Below are 17,263 nucleotides of genomic sequence, written 5' to 3' on the forward strand. Positions count from 1 at the left end.
AAGAAACAGGGGGCCCAAGTCTGAGGTTATAAATAATAGAAAATAAAAGATCTTCCATCTCCAGCGGGGGATAGATGAGAGGATGGGAGGGCAAGATGGGGTGGGGATGGGCAGGGGCAGAGCAGGAACCCCCCACCCCCGCTGGACCCTGGCCCTGCCCACTCTGAGGCCCCTCCCCTTCAAGGTGCTTGGCAGGAATTCCCCAGCTCCCCCGGGGGGGAAAGGGGGGATTGGGGGGCTGGGACTGGTCCGAGCTGCTGGGGGAAGAGACATAGATCACTCTTCCCTCCACTCATGGAGGTCTCAGGTCGCGGCCAGGACAATCTTCAGTTCCCCGGGGGGTGGAAGGGGAGCTGCTGGGAGGGATGAGATTGAACTGGTTGGAGGGGAAAGAGAAGAGAGCAGGAGCATTAGAACCCAAGCAGCTGTCCCTTCATCCAATGCCGTCCAGTGTGGGGTGTGGGGGAGTGTTTGGGTAGGAGCGGCCTCCTCAAGGTGTCTCATGGGGCTGTCAGAAGCACAGATCAATCTCTGTTTCCCAGTGAGCCAGAGCCCTTACTCGTGTGCCCAGCTCAGCCCCCCACACCCCAGCCTGGCCCTGTCTGCTGCGCTGACCTTACCTCGGCTAAGTCAGGAGACAGTCGGGGTCACTGAGAGCTGGGGAGGCAGTGGGGAGGGGGGCTGCTGGATCACAACTGAGCGAGGACGGAGGGAAGCAAAGGACAGAGCCAGGAGCAAGCCCCTGGCGGCGGCGACTGTGGCTTCTGCCCACCCTACATACTTCACAGACAGGTGCAGGTCGGCGGGCGCCCTGTGGGACAGCCCTGCCTCCAAGACCCCTCACTCCCCTCCCAGAACCCGTGCATCCTGCCCCACCTGCAGCCCATCAGCTCTTCCATGCCAAATTCCCCCAGCTAACGAGAACTCACGAATCCTGTCATCGGCTCCTCCTGGAAATCCAGGCGCCTGGCCAGGCTGCTCACCTTGGGGGTGTCCGATGTAGGGGTAGGGTGAGGGTGTGGAAGCTGAGAGTGCAGGCACCCCACTCTGGGGCACCGCGCCTTGGGGGGGGCCCCCATGGCTCTGGGGTGGGTGCAGCAGCATCACCTGGGGCGGGTGGGGAGCCCCAGGGTGAGGGGGCGGGGCTGCTGTGATTCCAGTTTGGACATGGGCCTGCAAAGAACAAAAGACAACCGTGAGCACCCCAGAAGCTAGATGTGGGCTCTGAGAATCCTGGTGTTAAGAGCACTCAGAAAGGAGCACCAAGAATTCAGAAACAGGACAGCCCCAGAAAGCAGATCCCTTGGGTTCTTACCTGGGTAACATGGGCCATGTTGGTGAAGCCGTGGGGCAGCTGCTGGTGGGCATGGATGGCATACACAGCGGCTGGCTGGGGGAAGCTGCTCTGAGGGGACTGGGCAGAAGGTCCCGGTGGCAGAGAAGGCGGCGTGCCTGTCAGGGCCCCTGGGTGGTACAGATTCTGCTGTGGCTGTCCACTGCCCAGGTGTGGGGCCTGCCCCGCCTGGTGCTGTCAGGGGGAGGGGAAGGGTGAGTGCCACCCCAGTCCTCAGGTACCAGGCCTACCACCCACTGACCCCTGATCCTCTTCCACTGGGGAATGACCCCTCCAACTCTATCCCCCTCTTCCAGCCACCCGTTCCTGCCCCAACCACTCAGATCTCCCATGGCAGGCACCTGGACGGGACTGGGGGCCGCATGCTGGGACTGCGGCTGGCTCCCAGTAGGCGTGGTGGCCGGCTGCGGCTGGTGGGCATGGAGCTGCGTGGCATGGTGTGGATAGGACTGGTGAACAGTGGCTACAGCAGGAAAGAGGGACAATCAGTGCTAAGCACACCAGACGGGGCTAAGGAGCAAGGTCCAAGGAGAAGGACACAGAACTCACCATAGAGGGCTTGGGGGGTGGGCTGCTCTGCAGAAGGGTACTGAGGGGTGGAGGACGACACGATGGCCTGGGGATGGCTCCCCGACGTCAGCATGCGTGGGTTGCTCTGAAGCATGGGGGCAAACACCGGCTGGAGGGGCAAGGAGAGAGGTGGTCGGACATCTGCTGCCTGAGAACCCGTGCACAGCACCGTTCTGTCCTGTCACAACCACCTGGTCTCCCGTTCACGACGACCCCAGCCAGGGGATGCTATGTGATCTATACTTCAGAGGATAGCGGTGCCTTGCTATGGGTCCTACCAGAGCCAGGAAAGAAGCATGAGTCTGGGTGATGAACACAGGTGACCCTCCGCTCTGTCCTCCCGCCCCCAACACCATCCTCCGCATCACGTACCTGCGAGGGGTAGTGGGCCATGGGCTGCATCATGGCGGGCTGGCCTGGGAACTGCTGCGGGGTGTAAGGGATGTAGGAAGAGTACGGCGTGGCAGCCACCAGAGGTGGGCCGGCCGCGGCAGCGGCCTGCATCATCGGAGGGGCTGAGGCTGGCTGGTGCTGGTCTGAGCGCTGCGGGGGCAGGGAGCCTGGCGTGGAAGGGGAGAAAGGACCGAGCTCAAGCTCCATCTGCCAGGACGCAACCATGCAGCTCTGCTGACCAGCCCTGCCGACTCTGCTCACCTTTTGCTCCCCGGTATTTGCCCTGCTGTCCAGGCACAGAATTGGATACAGGGTACGGATACATCTGAGGGGCCTAGGGATGAGAACACAGATGAAGCTGAACAGCTAGCTCACGAAGAACCTGACAGGCCTGACCTGGTCCTCAGCCGCTCCGCCCAGCCTCAGCCTGAAGCTGCTCAGCCCCTCCTCTCACCTGAACAGCTGGTCCCATGTGGATCTGAGGTATGTAGGAAATGTACTGGGGACTGTAGAGCCCACTCTGGCCTGCTGTCAGCACCGGGATGGAGGGAGTAGAATGAGTCCGGGGCCCCGGAGAAGTGGGGGTACTGGTGGATTTATTCTGTAAGAGACAAGGCGGGGACACGCAAGTTTGCTTTCTGTACGCCTCTCCTGTGCCTCTGAGAGCAACACAGCGGAGTGCTGCCTGCCAGACACGTTCTACCCGGCATCTTGGTTAAGCCTTGACTGGAGTCCCTGGGACAGGTACTCACAAATTTTAGGTAAGAAAACCAAGACAGAAAAGTTAAATGGCTTGACCGTGATCAGCAAACTTTTTTAAAGTACAGGAGTTCAAGCCAAATCAGGGGCCTGAATGAATCCCATGCTCACAACTACCCCAACATATGTTCCCCAAGCTGAATGCTAAACCTCAGGGAGAAACAGGTAACACTTAACAGACACATTATGACCCCTCACCCCCAAGTGACACCTGTTCTCCCCAGAGCGGGCCAACAGCCAGAGCGCCTCCCCTGTGCTGTCACCCCACTTCCAAGCCTCCCTCAGGGAAACCAATCCTCATCTGCCCATCCCGTCTCACCACAGATAGCAGAGGCTTTGTGGGATTGAACTCCTTGGCATTGGGGTTCAGTGTTGACTTCTTCACTTGTCTAAGAGAGAAAAAGAAAAGTCAGTCCTTGTGGCTTGCTCCTCTCCCCACCTGACACCCACCCAGCTCCCCACCCTACTCACTCAGCGACCGGGCCCTCATCCTTGTCGTCGCCCTTGACGAGGCCCACCGGGGGGCTGCCAGTTTGGCTTGGGCAAGGTGGCGGGGGCTGCTCTGGGCCCTCCGTGCCTCCCGCCAGCGGCAGTGCTGGCTTGTCCTCCTTATCTGATACGGACTCTGTTTTCGAGGAGACTGGGGACCCCACTGGCTCTGAAGTCAATAGACCATCAACCTCCTTCTCTTTTCCTTTGGCCTCCTCCTTTAAGATCCGGGGAGGAAAAGGATCCAGGCTGGTCTCAGAGGCGCTACTGGACTGCAGCTGGAAGGAGAGCGGCACACATACAGTCCCCAAACAGTCCGGACCCCAGGCTTGGCCTCCCTTCTTGCATCCGTGCTCGCTCCTCTCTTCAAACTCACCTGGTCCCAGTCCTGCGCTGCTTCTCTAAGCTCCCTCACCCCTCTTCATCCTAACACCCTAGCTCACTCCCACACTCCCCTCACCTTAAACTGGGCCCCAAATTTCCTCAGTTCTTCCAGTTGAAAGCGTTTCTGTTCATTCTGAAGGCCAGGAACTATAAGAAACAGGGAAAAAAGGAGGAAACACACTTTTCTTAAAGGTGGCTACAATGCCAGTACCCCAAATGACAAAGGGGGAGAAAAAAAGCTCTTAAGAATCCTATAGAACTAAAATTACACAACTGACAAGGCACTGTTTCTGAACCCCCACAATTCTTATTACTAATTAAACTGGTCCCCTCATCAAAAGGACATCACACCTCAGAAAAACAAAAACAAAAGAAAGGGGATGCCTGGTTGGTTCAGTCAGTTAACCATCTGCTTTCGGCTCAGGTCATGATTTCGGGGTCCTGGGATCGAGTGCCCGTTGGGCTCCCTGCTTAGCTAGCAGGGAACCTCCTTCTCTCTTTTCCCCTGCTGTTCCCCATTTGTACCCACTCTGTCAAATAAATAAAATCTTAAATAAAGCAACAAAAAACCAACACCACCACCCCCACCACCCCAACCAATTCTCACCTTTCCCAGCTATCCGGGACAGCTCCTGGGACTCCAGAGTTCTCCCAGGTTCCTTGGCTGGAAGTTCTTTTACTGAGCAAGAAGAGACATATGCCTGAAGGTCCTTCTGTCCAGAACCACACTTCATATTGTCCACAAGCCCTCAACTACCTGGCTCTTACCATCTGTGGGGGCCAATGAGATCTTTGGAGAAGCAGGGGAAATGGAGCCTACTCCAGGATCCACAACCGATGATGTCACAGGGATGGAAGCTGAAGAGGTCGGTACTGCTGAGCCCATGGGGGCATCAGGACAGGAAGCTGAGATTGGGGCAGGAGCAGCCGACTTGGGAGAGCGCGGGGGGGTACATCCGGCCCACTGGAAGAAAAGGGAAAGCTGTACAATGGTTACTGCTGTTCGGTGAGTAAGAGGCATAGGGAACCTACCAGAAAGACCGAGGAAAAGTTTATCCCCTTTCTTATATGCAAGGTCACAAACCTACATGCCCGAAAGAGCAAAAGAGGTAACATGAGCGGGTAAGATACATTCACGGGCAGCATAAAAGACTGGAATGTTTACAGAGGCCCTCACAACATAGTCCAGCAAACTAGTGTTATGCTGCAAGACACACTCGGTGTTTGCAGAACTTTCTCTATTTCCAAAGAAACTGGGAATTTTCTATGCCTCCTGTTTCAAAATGTTGACAACTAAAAAGTTGCTCGTTATTATTTTTTTTTTGAAGTAAGCTCTGTGCCCAATGTGGGGCTTGAACTCATGACCCTAAGATCTAGAGTCGCCTGCTCCACTGACTGAGCCCACCAGGCACCCTGATTACTAATAAACAAAAGACATGCGCCAGCCAAACACAACCCATGGACAGCTGCGCCGGCATTGCTACATTGAGGGAAACAAATTCTTCCCTAAAAAGCATAAATCCAACCTCCCCCCAAACATCTCTTTTATTTTAAAACTGTCTCCCAACCCAGCATTCCAACAACTGACATTTACAGCTCCCCACGAATTTCTATTTCTTCATATAACACTGCTGGAATTTTACCTGCAGGAGGAGGTGCAACAGAAGCTTCTCCAGAAGTCCTACTGCTGGGTGAAGACAGAGTCTTGGCACCACCTCTCAGGGGCCGCTGTGCCTTAGGGGACATGCGGGAAGGGCCTATTTTTTTTTTTTTTTTTTAAGATGGGAAAAAAGAGGCAGAGTATCTGCTATTACATTATCACCAACGCATCACCCTTCCAGACCACCCATCCTTTCAATTATCCTTCCTGCTTCCTTCCTATCCTCTTCCCTACCCCCCAACAAAAGCCCGCTTCAGAACTCACCTCCATTGATACCACGTGTCTCAGAACCCGGGCCGGGGCTGCTACTGTCAAGGTGGTGAGGGCCACGAGGTGGCAAAGAGCTAAGGCCAGGCCGGCCACCCCGGGAACTACTGCATCGAACTCCTCCCCGGGGACCTTCCCGAACTCGCTGGGGTAGAGGGATGTACTTTCCCTCCCTAGGGGGAGAGTTCAAGTAAGGTCAATTAGTCATAAAACCCACACATTTTGGAAAAATGAAGCCTTTCCTTCTAAAGTGCATGTACATGCACACACAGGCACGCACACGCACGGGCGCGTGCACACACACACACGCTCCAGCTCTCTGCACTATCCCCACATTAAGATCTATTCTGGTTAATGTTCTGTAGTTAGAGGCTTATGACCTTTCGTGTCAACCCTGACCTGACCAACCTGGTCAAAGGTTTACAATTCTACCACTCCTCACCTACGAGAGGAGAAGTATCACGTTGTAGTTCAAGGCATAGCTTTTACGTGTCACTAAATAGTGGGTATGCTTTTTGGTTTTCTTTGGTTTCTTAAAAAAGATTTTATTTATTTGACAGAGATCACAAGTAGGCAGAGAGACAGGTAGAGAGAGGAGGAAGCAGGCTTCCCACCAAGCAGAGAGCCTGATGCGGGACTCGATCCCAGGACCCTGGGATCATGACCTGAGTGGAAGGCAGAGGCTTTAACCCACTGAGCCACCCAGGGCCCCTAATTTTGTTTTTATAAACAGAGAAATGAAGGCATACTTATGGATGAATATACAGAAGAAAAAAAGACTATCAAAACTCAAAAAAACTTTTTTCTACCAAAAGCTTTAGCTTTGTTACCTTGGACAAACTACTTATCTGCTCTAAGCTTCAGTTCTTAAACCTGAAAATTGGGAATAACTCTGTGCCAACCTACATTTACATGGCCGTGAAGGTTAAACAGGAGTGTACAAGGCTCTTGGCCCAAGCCCTGGCCTGTACAGAGCCCCAGACAGAGCAGGCCGCCCCCAGCAATCACCTAGATGCCAAGCTGGGGCTCTCCCGTCCTGAACCCTGCCGCTGCACTGCACTGTGCTTCTCCTCCTCTGTCCGCCCATCATCGTTCTCCATGGCGATCCGCAGGCGGTACTGGGGGCTCGATTCAATCTCTCGAGCCAACTGGGCTGCACGCAGCTCCCGCTGACGAAACTCTTCTGAGTTGTCCTTCTCCAAGGGCACCCTGAAAGGACCACCACAGACCACCACCCCAGTGCCAGGGGACAAGAAAAAGGAGAAACATCTTTGAGTCCCATCAGCAGCGCAGGTGTGCAAATGTTTAGCCTCTTCAACAACTCAGCGTGCATTTAACGGGCAATCTACGAGGTCTCACGTCGGGCAACAAGGCCAATCTCTGAACCAGGTTACTTACACTCATATGTAAGTATGTTTTAAGTTCTAGAGGAAAAGAATGGGTGAATGGACGAGAAAGCAGCTAATTCTACCCATGAGATGGCCTGGTATTTTGAGGGGACAATGACGAAGGCAGACCAGAAGTGGGGAGAGGGCAACCTGGACACCCAGAAAAGCATGAACACATGCCACGACCCCATGCCTCAAATTACACCATCTGGGAAGTACCAAGAAACTCACGTGTAAGAAGAAAGACTGCTGTCATAGGTGGTCTTCACACCATAGTTCTCCTCGTTGAACTTGAACATTTCGTTGGGGTCCCATCCATTGGACTAAGGAGGGAGGAAGGAGAATGTTTTAAAACGCAGTAAGGAAAGCAGCAATGACCCGTCATTCTCCTCCACAAGGCTGAAAAACACACAAATCTGACCAAACCCAGAGTGGAAAAATAAGAACAAGGGTGGCAGAAATATAAACTAGTACTTCCAATTGTAGTACAGACTGGCAACCACTAGTAAAACCAAAGTCTTAAGACCTAATGAGTCCATTTCCAGGTTTATGTCCTAGAAAATTTTGGCATATATTATATATTACATAAGTCTATTATTATATATTATATATTATACATATATTATACTATGGGGACATAGTCTAAAGTTCAGTAAGGCACTATTTTTAATAGCAAAATAATGGTAACAAATACCTATCAATAAGGAAAAGGATAAATACGTTTTACTGTTATTTATAAACCCACATATATATATATAAGTAGAACCAGACAAAACAGGTGAAAGCAATGACTGGATCTATATACCAATATTTAAAAAAAAAAATCGAAAACAAGAATCAGGGAAGGTAAATTCTTTTTTGGGGGGAAAGTAAATTCTTGTGCAAGTTAAATATACCACAATAATGCATTAACTCATGAGAAATCTTAAATGTTTCAAAGTCCTTGTTTTGGGAAGGACATGGGTCTATTACACAGCCCCCAATCTTGTCTGTGCTTTGTTAAATCGAAGGGGAAAAAAACCTTGAAGCAAATGTTAACAGCTGTCAATTGCAGATGGTGGGAGAACAGGTATTTTTGTTTTGTTCTTTTCTACAGCTTTTCATTTGGAATCTGACAGCCATCAACAGGCCATAGTAAAAAATCCTTTTCCCCGCTCCCCAGAAGCAACTCTTGGTTCCAAGAGTGACATCACAGTCAACGACCTGCACTGGGGCAGCAGCATGCCCGGCTCTCAGAGAAGGGGGGCCGTACCATGTCAGACTCCAGGTCATAGTCATCGCTGTTGCTGTCGCCCCCTTCCCAGCGCTGAAGCACCTTCTCTTTGTGTTCCCCATTCACCTTCGAGTTCATGGCAATGGCTGAATCAGTGAATTTATCTGTGGGGGTGGAGTCGAAGATCAGGAGTCAGGGGATTATTCCACAACCTCTTCCAACACCCCTACCCCCAGTAAGTAGTTGGGAAACAAAGGAAAATGTGCGTCAGGGTTGGGGGAGAGATAGGGTGTGCGTGGTACAGCACAAGAAGCCTCATCTTAACAGTGCAAGAGGACCAGGGTGCCTGGGTGGCTCAGTTGGTTAAGTGACTGCTTTCAGCTCGGATCATGATCCCAGAGTCCTGGGATCAAGTCCCAGAGTCCTGGGATCAAGTCCCAGGCTTGGGCAGGGAGCCCAAAGCATTGGGCTCCCTGCTCCATGGGGAGTTTGCTTCTCCCTAACCTCCTCCCCCTCTCATGCTCTCTCTCACGTAAATAAATAAAATCTTAAAAAAAAAAAAAAAAAAAAAAAAGAGTTCAAAAGGACTATGGAGTTGAAAGCAAAGCAACGGAAACATGAAGGACCACAACACAGGCAGGAATACACCCCACTGTATCTTAGACATCAAGACATATTCTCAAGAAGAAAAACCTAGGTGTGGGTGGCTCAGTCGGTAAAGTGTCTGCCTTCAGCTCAGGTCATGTTATCAGGGTCCTGGTACTGAGTCCCAAATCGGGCTCCCTGCTCAGCAGGGAGTCTGGTTCTCCCTCTACCCCTCCCCTTGCTCGTATGATTTAATGCTCTTGTTCTCTCAAAAAAAAAAAAAAAAAAAAAAAGAAAGAAAGAAAGAAAGAAAGAAAAGAAAAACATAGCCCTCCTCCTCAGAAAAAAAAGATGGTAAAGGGGAAAGAAAAAAATTCAAGTCATTATGTAACTGCTCTCTGCCCTCTAGTCTGACATGAAGACCCAATACAATCAATACCTTTAGTAGCATAATTGAAGTCAACATTTCGGAAGTGGACAAGCATGACATCGCTTGGCTTAAACACCATGGTGTCCACAATGTCTTCCCGACGAGGGCCACCTGCTGGCTCAGATGCTTTCCTGTGTACAGCGTCTACTGCTAATTCAAACTAAAGAAGTCCCATTTCCAAATAGTAAAGAGTCAGTATCAAGAAATGTGATGGTAAAAATAGGACTATTTTTCTTTTACCCTTTTTAACCTCATCCCAACACCACAATGTCACACAGTCTTCTCAGTATCAGCCTAGGAATAAGTATTTTAATGTTCAAGTATTCAGCCTTCCAATTCCAACCCACATTTCTTATTGCTTCTAGCACTATTCTGAGACAGGCCTAGAGAAATGAGTAACACAATGTTGTCCAACACCATTCAACGCACATCTCCAATTAGCCTATTTCATTCTCCTCCTCCTTTCATGAAATTCCAAAAATCAGCTAATTTGAGTACACTAACCTTTGAGCTCAGAGTCTTGAAGATACCTTCATAGGTGGTACCATTCTTCACCTTTACATCACAGGTAGAGCCCTGAAAGAATGGTGAAAAAGAAGAGTCTCCAGCAAACTGGTGCATTACATTCCACAAACAAACTAGGGGTTAGATACCCACTTACCACAACAGCTGTAAGAAAATGCAGCATTCTGGAATTGTTGTAGACACCCTCGAACACCTACCAACAACAAAGAATTCAACAGCCAGTCAACAGATCACCCTCCTTCTGAATACCCACACTCCACTCACCCACTCTGCATGTGCTGGGTCCCTACTCTTCTAAGCTCAACTGACTATTTGTGCACATGATCTGTCCTATATGCCCAAATGGACCTCTGTGCTTTGAGGGTGGAGAGTGGCACTCACCGGTGACTGTGGGGGTCCCTTTCCTGTGCTCTGTCCCCTATGAGAAAGAAAACAAGAAACTAGTTAAACATATTTTTAAAAAAGATTTTATTTATTTATTTGACAGAAATCACAAGTAGGTAGAGAGGCAGGCAGAGGGGGCAGGCTTGCCGCTGAGCAGAGAGCTCGATGTAGGGCCCGATCCCAGGACCCTAGGGCTATGACCTGAGCCGAAGGCAGAAGCTTTAACCCACTGAGCCACCCAGGCGCCCCAGTTAAACACATTCTATCCCTCTTAAACACAGTTCATTTCAAAGAACTTGGTATTCTAGAACCACATACCCTGTGAAGATGGCTGATTTAGACTACAAACCAATTATCGACAAGATTTTCAAACTCTCACCTTACAGAAGAAGAGAGGTATAGACCGTAAAAGCCAATGAACACATTTCCACCAAACGCTACTAAAACAGACCTCAATCGGGGCGCCTGGGTGGCTCAGTGGGTTAAAGCCTCTGCCTTCGGCTCGGGTCATGATCTCAGGGTTCTGGGATCGAGCCCCACATCGGGCTCTCTGCTGAGCAGGGAGCCTGTTTCCTCCTCTCTCTCTCTCTCTCTGCCTGCCTCTCTGCCTGCTTGTGATTTCTCTCTGTGTGTCAAATAAATAAAATCTTAAAAAAAAAAAAAAAAAACAACAGACCTCAATCAACAATGGTTGTCAATTCGACACAACCTTCTCACTTTCTCCAAGGGGCCAGGGCCCCATGCTTCCAAGAAAGCAACGCTACAGTAGTCGTTAGCCAACAAACCACCCTAGACATAAAGGCGAAAGCTCAGGGAACGCAGATTCGGAACCACGTAGCTTAGGCACATTACCTCTCAAACAGAAAAGACAATCATTTTCACCAGCCTTACGCCCCAAACTCTGGGAGGAGGGTACTCCCTTTACAACCCACCCTCTCGACCTTTTTTAATCATTCAATGCTACCCACTCCAGGAGGGGTCACCGATCGCCCGGTACCCAGCTCCTCGCTGGCTGATGTAACCGTCGGCTGAGGAGGGCGATGAGGGGGCCGTTGGCGGGGCTGGGGTACAGCGCAGCCGCAAAAGCCATCCACCGGGAGGCCTCGCCCGGTCTGCGCCTGCGCAGTAAAGCCCACGGGCCTCCAAATCCCCCCTCCCGCGACCAGAACCCACTGCGCCTGCGTGTACCGCCACTCTCAATTCCATTAAGCCACACACAGAAGAAACCGAGCAGGGTGTCCACCACTCATCCACAAACACCAGGCGAGCCCCTCCACGAACATTCCCAAACCCTGCCCTATAGGTTACCCGCGGCTCACGAATGCCCGGGTCATAAGACAGAGCATCCGCGCGCACGTACGGGAAGAGCGCGCGCGCTAGAGGTTCCCTGCCCGCAGTCCTCCCAGTTGTCCCTCCTTCCGTCCCCCCCGCCCACCCCGCTCCCCTCCTACTGGCCAGACCGGGAAGGAGGAGGTAGCAACCCGCTCCCAAGTCCCTCCCTCCCCATTGGCCAAACTGTGGGCCGCGCGCCCCCCTCCATTGGCTACGGCCGGGGACCCCTTCCCGCAGCTGACTCCCCATTGGCTGAAGCCGGGGACCGCGAGACCCTTCGTGGTAATGGAGCCGGGGACCCCGATCCTCTTCGCCCCCCCAACTCCTCGTTCTGACGGCCCTGGCTGGATGCGCCCCGCCTGCCCTTAAGGCCGGAGCCCCAAGGCCCAACTAGGCTCTGAGAGCTGAGCACGGCCCCCAAATGTCCCGGTGGCAGCCCAGGGACCCTTTCCCTCTGACCTGTTAGGACCTGAGGGGACCCAGCCCCAGCCTCACGGGAGTTCCCCACTCCTCCCGGCGCCCCGCAAAGGTGGCCGGGCTAGGTTCCCGCCTCGCGCGGTGTCCAGGTCCCGGCCGCTGGGCCGGAGCCGAGCCGAGCCGCCCCGCAGCCTCGGCTCCAGCGCCCGGAAACCCACCCCTCCTCACCTGGCGCTGCCGATAGCCGTTGCCCCCGGCCTCTCCTGATGCTGTTGCTGCGGCGGGGGCTGCGGCGCCAAGATGCCCTCGGCTCCCCGGCGGAGCCCACTCCCGGCGGCGGCTGCAGGCCCCAGGCAGGGAGAAGCGGCCGCGGGAGGCCCTGCGGGAGCCGAGGTGGAGGCCAGGGGCCCCGGGAGGCCGCCGTTGGGAGGGCTAGTGCCCCCGGGAGGCCGGCGGGCCACGGCCTGTTGCGTGGGGGGCGGCTGCTGGGGCTGGGAGGTCTGTTGTGGCGGCTGAGGCTTCAACATGATGGCAGCGTCCGGAAGGGGAATTAGGGGGAAGGGAGGGAGAGAGGAGGCCGGGGCTAGGCCCCCGCTGGAGAGCGCGGGAAGCGAGGGGGCTTGGGAAGCCGGGGACCCGCCGTTGGCGGGCGGGGGAGCCCCGCGATGTCGGGGGTGGATAGAGAAGACCGCGGCGCGAGGAAGCGCCGCGAGGCGGAAGGGGAGGGGGTCTCGCGGGCCAGAGGAAAGCGAGAGGGCGCGAGCCGGCCTGGCGCGCGTGCGCGTCGCCGGGGAAAGGGGAGGAGGAGCGCGCGGGCGGGAGCTCCCGAAGGGGGAGGGGCAGGGAGGAGGGAGCGGCGGCGCGAGATGTCCGCGCGCACCGGGGCGGTTGGCTCCGGGCAGAAGAGGAGAGAATAAAAAGAGGCGAGTCTCGCGCCCCTAGCCCTTGGAGGGGAGAAGGAGCAGCGCGGGCGCTCACGCGCGCCGAAGATTTAAGGTCTCTAGGTCTCAAACAGTCCTAGAGGTTGGCTGCCGCTGTCGCTTCACAATGAGCGTGTGAAGCGCTGGGGGAGGAGCCGAAGTAGCCGTGAGGAAGGAAGAACCGGCCGCCCCGCCCTCACCGGTGGCGTAGCGTCGGGATACCTCCGCAGTTGTGTGAGATGTCACGACGTAGCGTGCAGTTCTTCCGCCATTTAGGGGCCCGTGGGCGGAGTCTAAGTGCAAAGAAATCCCGGGTCTAAACAACGCGACTGCTCCTCTTAGTCGTATGGTAGGTTTCAGGAGAAGCTCCTGTTGACCTTGTCTGCTTCAAATAAAAGACTGATGGACATTAAAGTTACCGGTTTGAAACTCAGCATGTTGCAGATAAATCTATGCTAAATCCGAAATCATTGTAAGTTTCAATGGTTTAATACCTAATTGGTTTCTCCATGCCCTAGAACGAACCCTTAAACTATAGTAACAAAGAAACTGAAGGCCAAAGTACCTAAGGTCTAGTTGAAAATTCTTCATTCAACTCTGCAATGAAGCCAGCCTTCATTTATTCAAAATTAGTTGGGCATTAGGACATTAAGCTAGATGCAATGGACACAACCATAATTCAGCCTCTCCCTGCCCTCCCCAAGTTCCAGCTAGTGGTAGACTCAGACGATTAGATGAGATCTATTAGGTCACCATAGGGCACCATGAGAGCGAATAGGAGAGACACCGAACCCAGCGCTGGGTGATGAATTTCTAGGCGGGGGATGTGACAAATCAGGAAAACGTCAGCGTGCCAGAAGTATAAAAGTGGTTGGAAAAAGTGAGACTGGAGAGGTAAGGAACCTGGGACTCGATTTTTTTTAAAGATTTTATTTATTTCTTTGACACAGAGACAGATCACAAGTAGGCAGAGAGAGAGGGAGAAGCAGGCTCCCCGCTGAGCAGAGAGCCTGATGTGGGGCTCGATCCCAGGACCCCGAGATCATGACCTGAGCTGAAGGCAGAGGCTTAAACCACTGAGCCACCCAGGCGCCCCCTGGGACTTGATTTTAAAGAGACTTGGACATTGTCCTCAAAGTACTGGGGAGCCTTTCACAGAAAACAAAGAGGTGAGATTTGCATTTTAGGGAGTAGAGCAGCGATGAGTCTGTGTTCTCAATCACAGTGAAACTTCCAATATCTCAATCTCCCTTGGCTCCAGGCATTAGCATTGGAACCCTTCCCAAACCTCTACCACAAACCCGTACATACATAGCTAAAAGTTGGTCTTACTTTATAGGAAGTATTCCTTCAATCCTATCTCACTCCAGGCTTCTATGCTCCTTTTAGGCTTGGCCTGAAAATTTACCCCACCTCATTCTAAGAGCTCATTTAATTCTTCTTGCTTCTGTCAACTCCCTGTGGGTTGGGATCTCACTGTTACTGTTCCAGCAGTACCTAGCACAATGCGGGTAGTAAATTAAATCCTTGTGACAGGGGTGCCTGGGTGGCTCAGTGGTTTGGGCCTCTGCCTTAGGGTCAGGTCATGGTCTCAGGGTCTTGTGATCAAGCCCCGCATTAGGCTTTCTGCTCCGCGGGGTCCCTGCTCCCCCTACCCCCCACCTGCTTTTCTGCCTAGTTGTGATCACTCTCTGTGTCAAATAAATAATCTAAAATTTAAAAATAAAAAATAAATCATTGGGGCGCCTGGGTGGCTCAGTGGGTTAAGCCGCTGCCTTCGGCTCAGGTCATGATCTCAGGTTCCTGGGATCGAGTCCCGCATCGGGCTCTCTGCTCGGCAGGGAGCCTGCTTCCCTCTCTCTCTGCCTGCCTCTCTGCCTACTTGTGAATTCTGTCTGTCAAATAAATAAATAAAATCTTAAAAAAAAATAAATAAATAAAAAAATAAATCATTGTGAAGAGAATGGATTTGAGTGGTGTCTTAAAGATCATGTCTCCTGGATGCTTAAGTCACACAATTCAGCATTCTCCTGGGACTCCCGCCACCTGAGTGCCCTGCCACCTCATTCTGGGTGCTGCTTTCTCCCCCACTCACATTCTGCTCCGACCCTCAAATTCTAAGTTTTAGCCTCATGAAACTCCCACTTCCATGACACACTTTGCTCATTTTCAACTCTTCTTTTACAGGTGCTATTTCTTCACTTACCTTCTCATTCTTCAAGGTCAGGGGTCAGTCCTTTTGAACATCCTGTTACTGACTCACTCCTCCAGGCTCCCAGAACATTGGAATGGTTTTCCTCATATGAAGTCTGCGGTTGTAAAGGGCAGGGATTATATTTACCCATTTTCCTGTCCTTCATGTCTAGCTCAGTGGCTGGCATGCCGTCACTCAAATTGTTTGGTAAACGAATAGAATGTTGTCTTATATGCAATTCAGAAATGATATATATCACTGTGATTTGATATGGACTGATTTCCAGGATATATTATTAAGTGAAGAAAGCAAAGTTTATAGTCTAAACTATGCTACCTCTTGTTCAAGGAAGAAGGGAAAATAAGAAAACAAACGTATCTGCAAATTTTGGCAAAGAAAAACACAACAGTGGGTGCCTGGGTGGCTCAGTTGTTTCAAGTGCCTGCCTTTGGCTCAGGTTGTGATCCTAGGGTCCTGAGATGGAGCCCTGCATCAGACTCCTTGCTGATGGGAAACCTGCTTCTTCTCCTTTTACCCCTCTTCCTCCCACCCCCATCGCTCCTGCTCTCTCTCTCTCTCTCTCTCTCTCTCATAAATAAATAAATAAGTAAATAAAAATCTTTTTGAAAAAAGGAAAGAAAAACATAAGTGAAAACTCTCACTAATAAAATTGATTACCTATGAGGGTTGGGGTAAATGAAGTTTCCTTAGTTGTTGTTCTTGTTGTTCACATTCTTGTGGAAGTAAACAATAGAATACAGACATAAATAAATGAACCCAACTCAATTTTAGATGAATAAACTAACCCCCTGGAAGGGGGAAAAATAGAACCAATTCAAGTCACTTTTGGGTACCCTCTGTTCTAAAGAAAGAAGAACTGCAGGGGCGCCTGGGTGGCTCAGTGGGTTGAGGCCTCTGCCTTCAGCTCAGGTCATGATCTCAGGGTCCTGGGATCAGCCCTGCATGGGGTCTTTGCTCAGCAGGGAGCCCGCTTCGTTTCCTCTCTCTGTGCCTGCCTCTCTGCCTGCTTGTGATCTCTGTCTGTCAAATGAATAAATAAAATCTTAAAAAAAAAAAAAGAAGAAGAACTGCAAATCTTGAGTTCTTAGTAAGTTTGCAATAGTGGTAGTGGCGTGGCAATTCTGAAATTATTCTGAGTCTGTGGGGATTGAATGTGCGAGTAAACGTACAGATGTTGCTGGGAAGCAGGGAAGAACAAATACGGAATGAAAGAAGTGAGCAAGAACTTCGTGGGGCTGGACTGGAACAGGACATATCAGTGTTATGGGAAAGTTATGGGGGCCGGAAGATGATAGATTGATTGATCTACACATACCTAGCTCTCAGATCTTGGTTTCTAAATATTCCACAGAAAATTCCATGGTCCAGGGCCCCTTGAGGGCTGCTTCCTGATTCCAGCTTGGGCGGGAGCAAGGAAGCTACCAGGAGAGTTTGGAATATTTTGTTGTGCCAGAAAATAAGTGCTAAAAAAAAGTATTAGGGCATTAAAGAGACATGGGAGCCAGCTTAAAGAGGCCAACTCTGACATAATTGTGTATCACAATATGGAAGTATAATAATAGATTATAATCCATTGAACAAAAGAAGAATCCATGCACCCAAACTCTTAATAGGTATAAATATGCACACACACACACATAAAGAATAGAAACATACAGGAGAAATAACAGGACTGTATTCTTCAAAACTGCTCCAGGGCATGAAAGATGAAAGGTTGAGGAATTGCTCTAGGTTGAAGAAGGCTAAAGTCACTAACAATAAATGAACTTGATCCTGGCCTAGATCCAGAAATGAACTGCTATAAAAGACATTGATGGGGGGTGTGCCTGAGCATCCGACTCCCGGTTTCAGCTCAGGTCATGATTTCAGGGCCCACGTGGAGCTCCATGCTCAGTGAGAAGTCGGCTTCCCCCCCCCCCGCCCCCCCCCCCCTGCATGCACTCTGTCTAAAAAAAAAAAAAAAAACTTAAAAAAAAAA

At 51.5% G+C, this 17,263-nt stretch overlaps 2 protein-coding genes across 2 annotated transcripts in view; one reads left to right on the forward strand and one right to left on the reverse strand.

Annotated features, from left to right (window-relative positions):
* Positions 1-13,098, reverse strand: LOC111162230 (ataxin 2 like). Its single transcript, XM_022526494.1, is given in 24 exon segments — positions 1-353; positions 984-1,173; positions 1,316-1,528; positions 1,696-1,817; positions 1,904-2,033; positions 2,297-2,484; positions 2,579-2,651; positions 2,772-2,918; positions 3,396-3,465; positions 3,548-3,843; positions 4,026-4,096; positions 4,557-4,628; positions 4,718-4,898; positions 4,900-4,913; positions 5,593-5,706; positions 5,874-6,049; positions 6,885-7,085; positions 7,496-7,587; positions 8,517-8,641; positions 9,502-9,652; positions 9,997-10,068; positions 10,154-10,210; positions 10,399-10,435; positions 12,379-13,098. Coding segments are annotated over 24 exon segments (3,141 nt in total). The 5' UTR covers positions 12,678-13,098; the 3' UTR covers positions 1-303.
* LOC111162201 (protein SET-like) overlaps positions 12,816-17,263 on the forward strand; it is a 19,830-nt gene continuing 15,382 nt past the window's right edge. The window contains exon 1 of the mRNA XM_022526430.1: positions 12,816-12,878. Coding sequence (XP_022382138.1) covers positions 12,816-12,878 — 63 coding nt within the window. The remainder of the gene's footprint in view (positions 12,879-17,263) is intronic.

The sequence above is a fragment of the Enhydra lutris genome, unplaced genomic scaffold (assembly GCF_002288905.1).
Source record: "Enhydra lutris kenyoni isolate GAN:26980312 unplaced genomic scaffold, ASM228890v2 scaffoldscaffold90, whole genome shotgun sequence".
Lineage (NCBI taxonomy): Eukaryota > Metazoa > Chordata > Mammalia > Carnivora > Mustelidae > Enhydra > Enhydra lutris.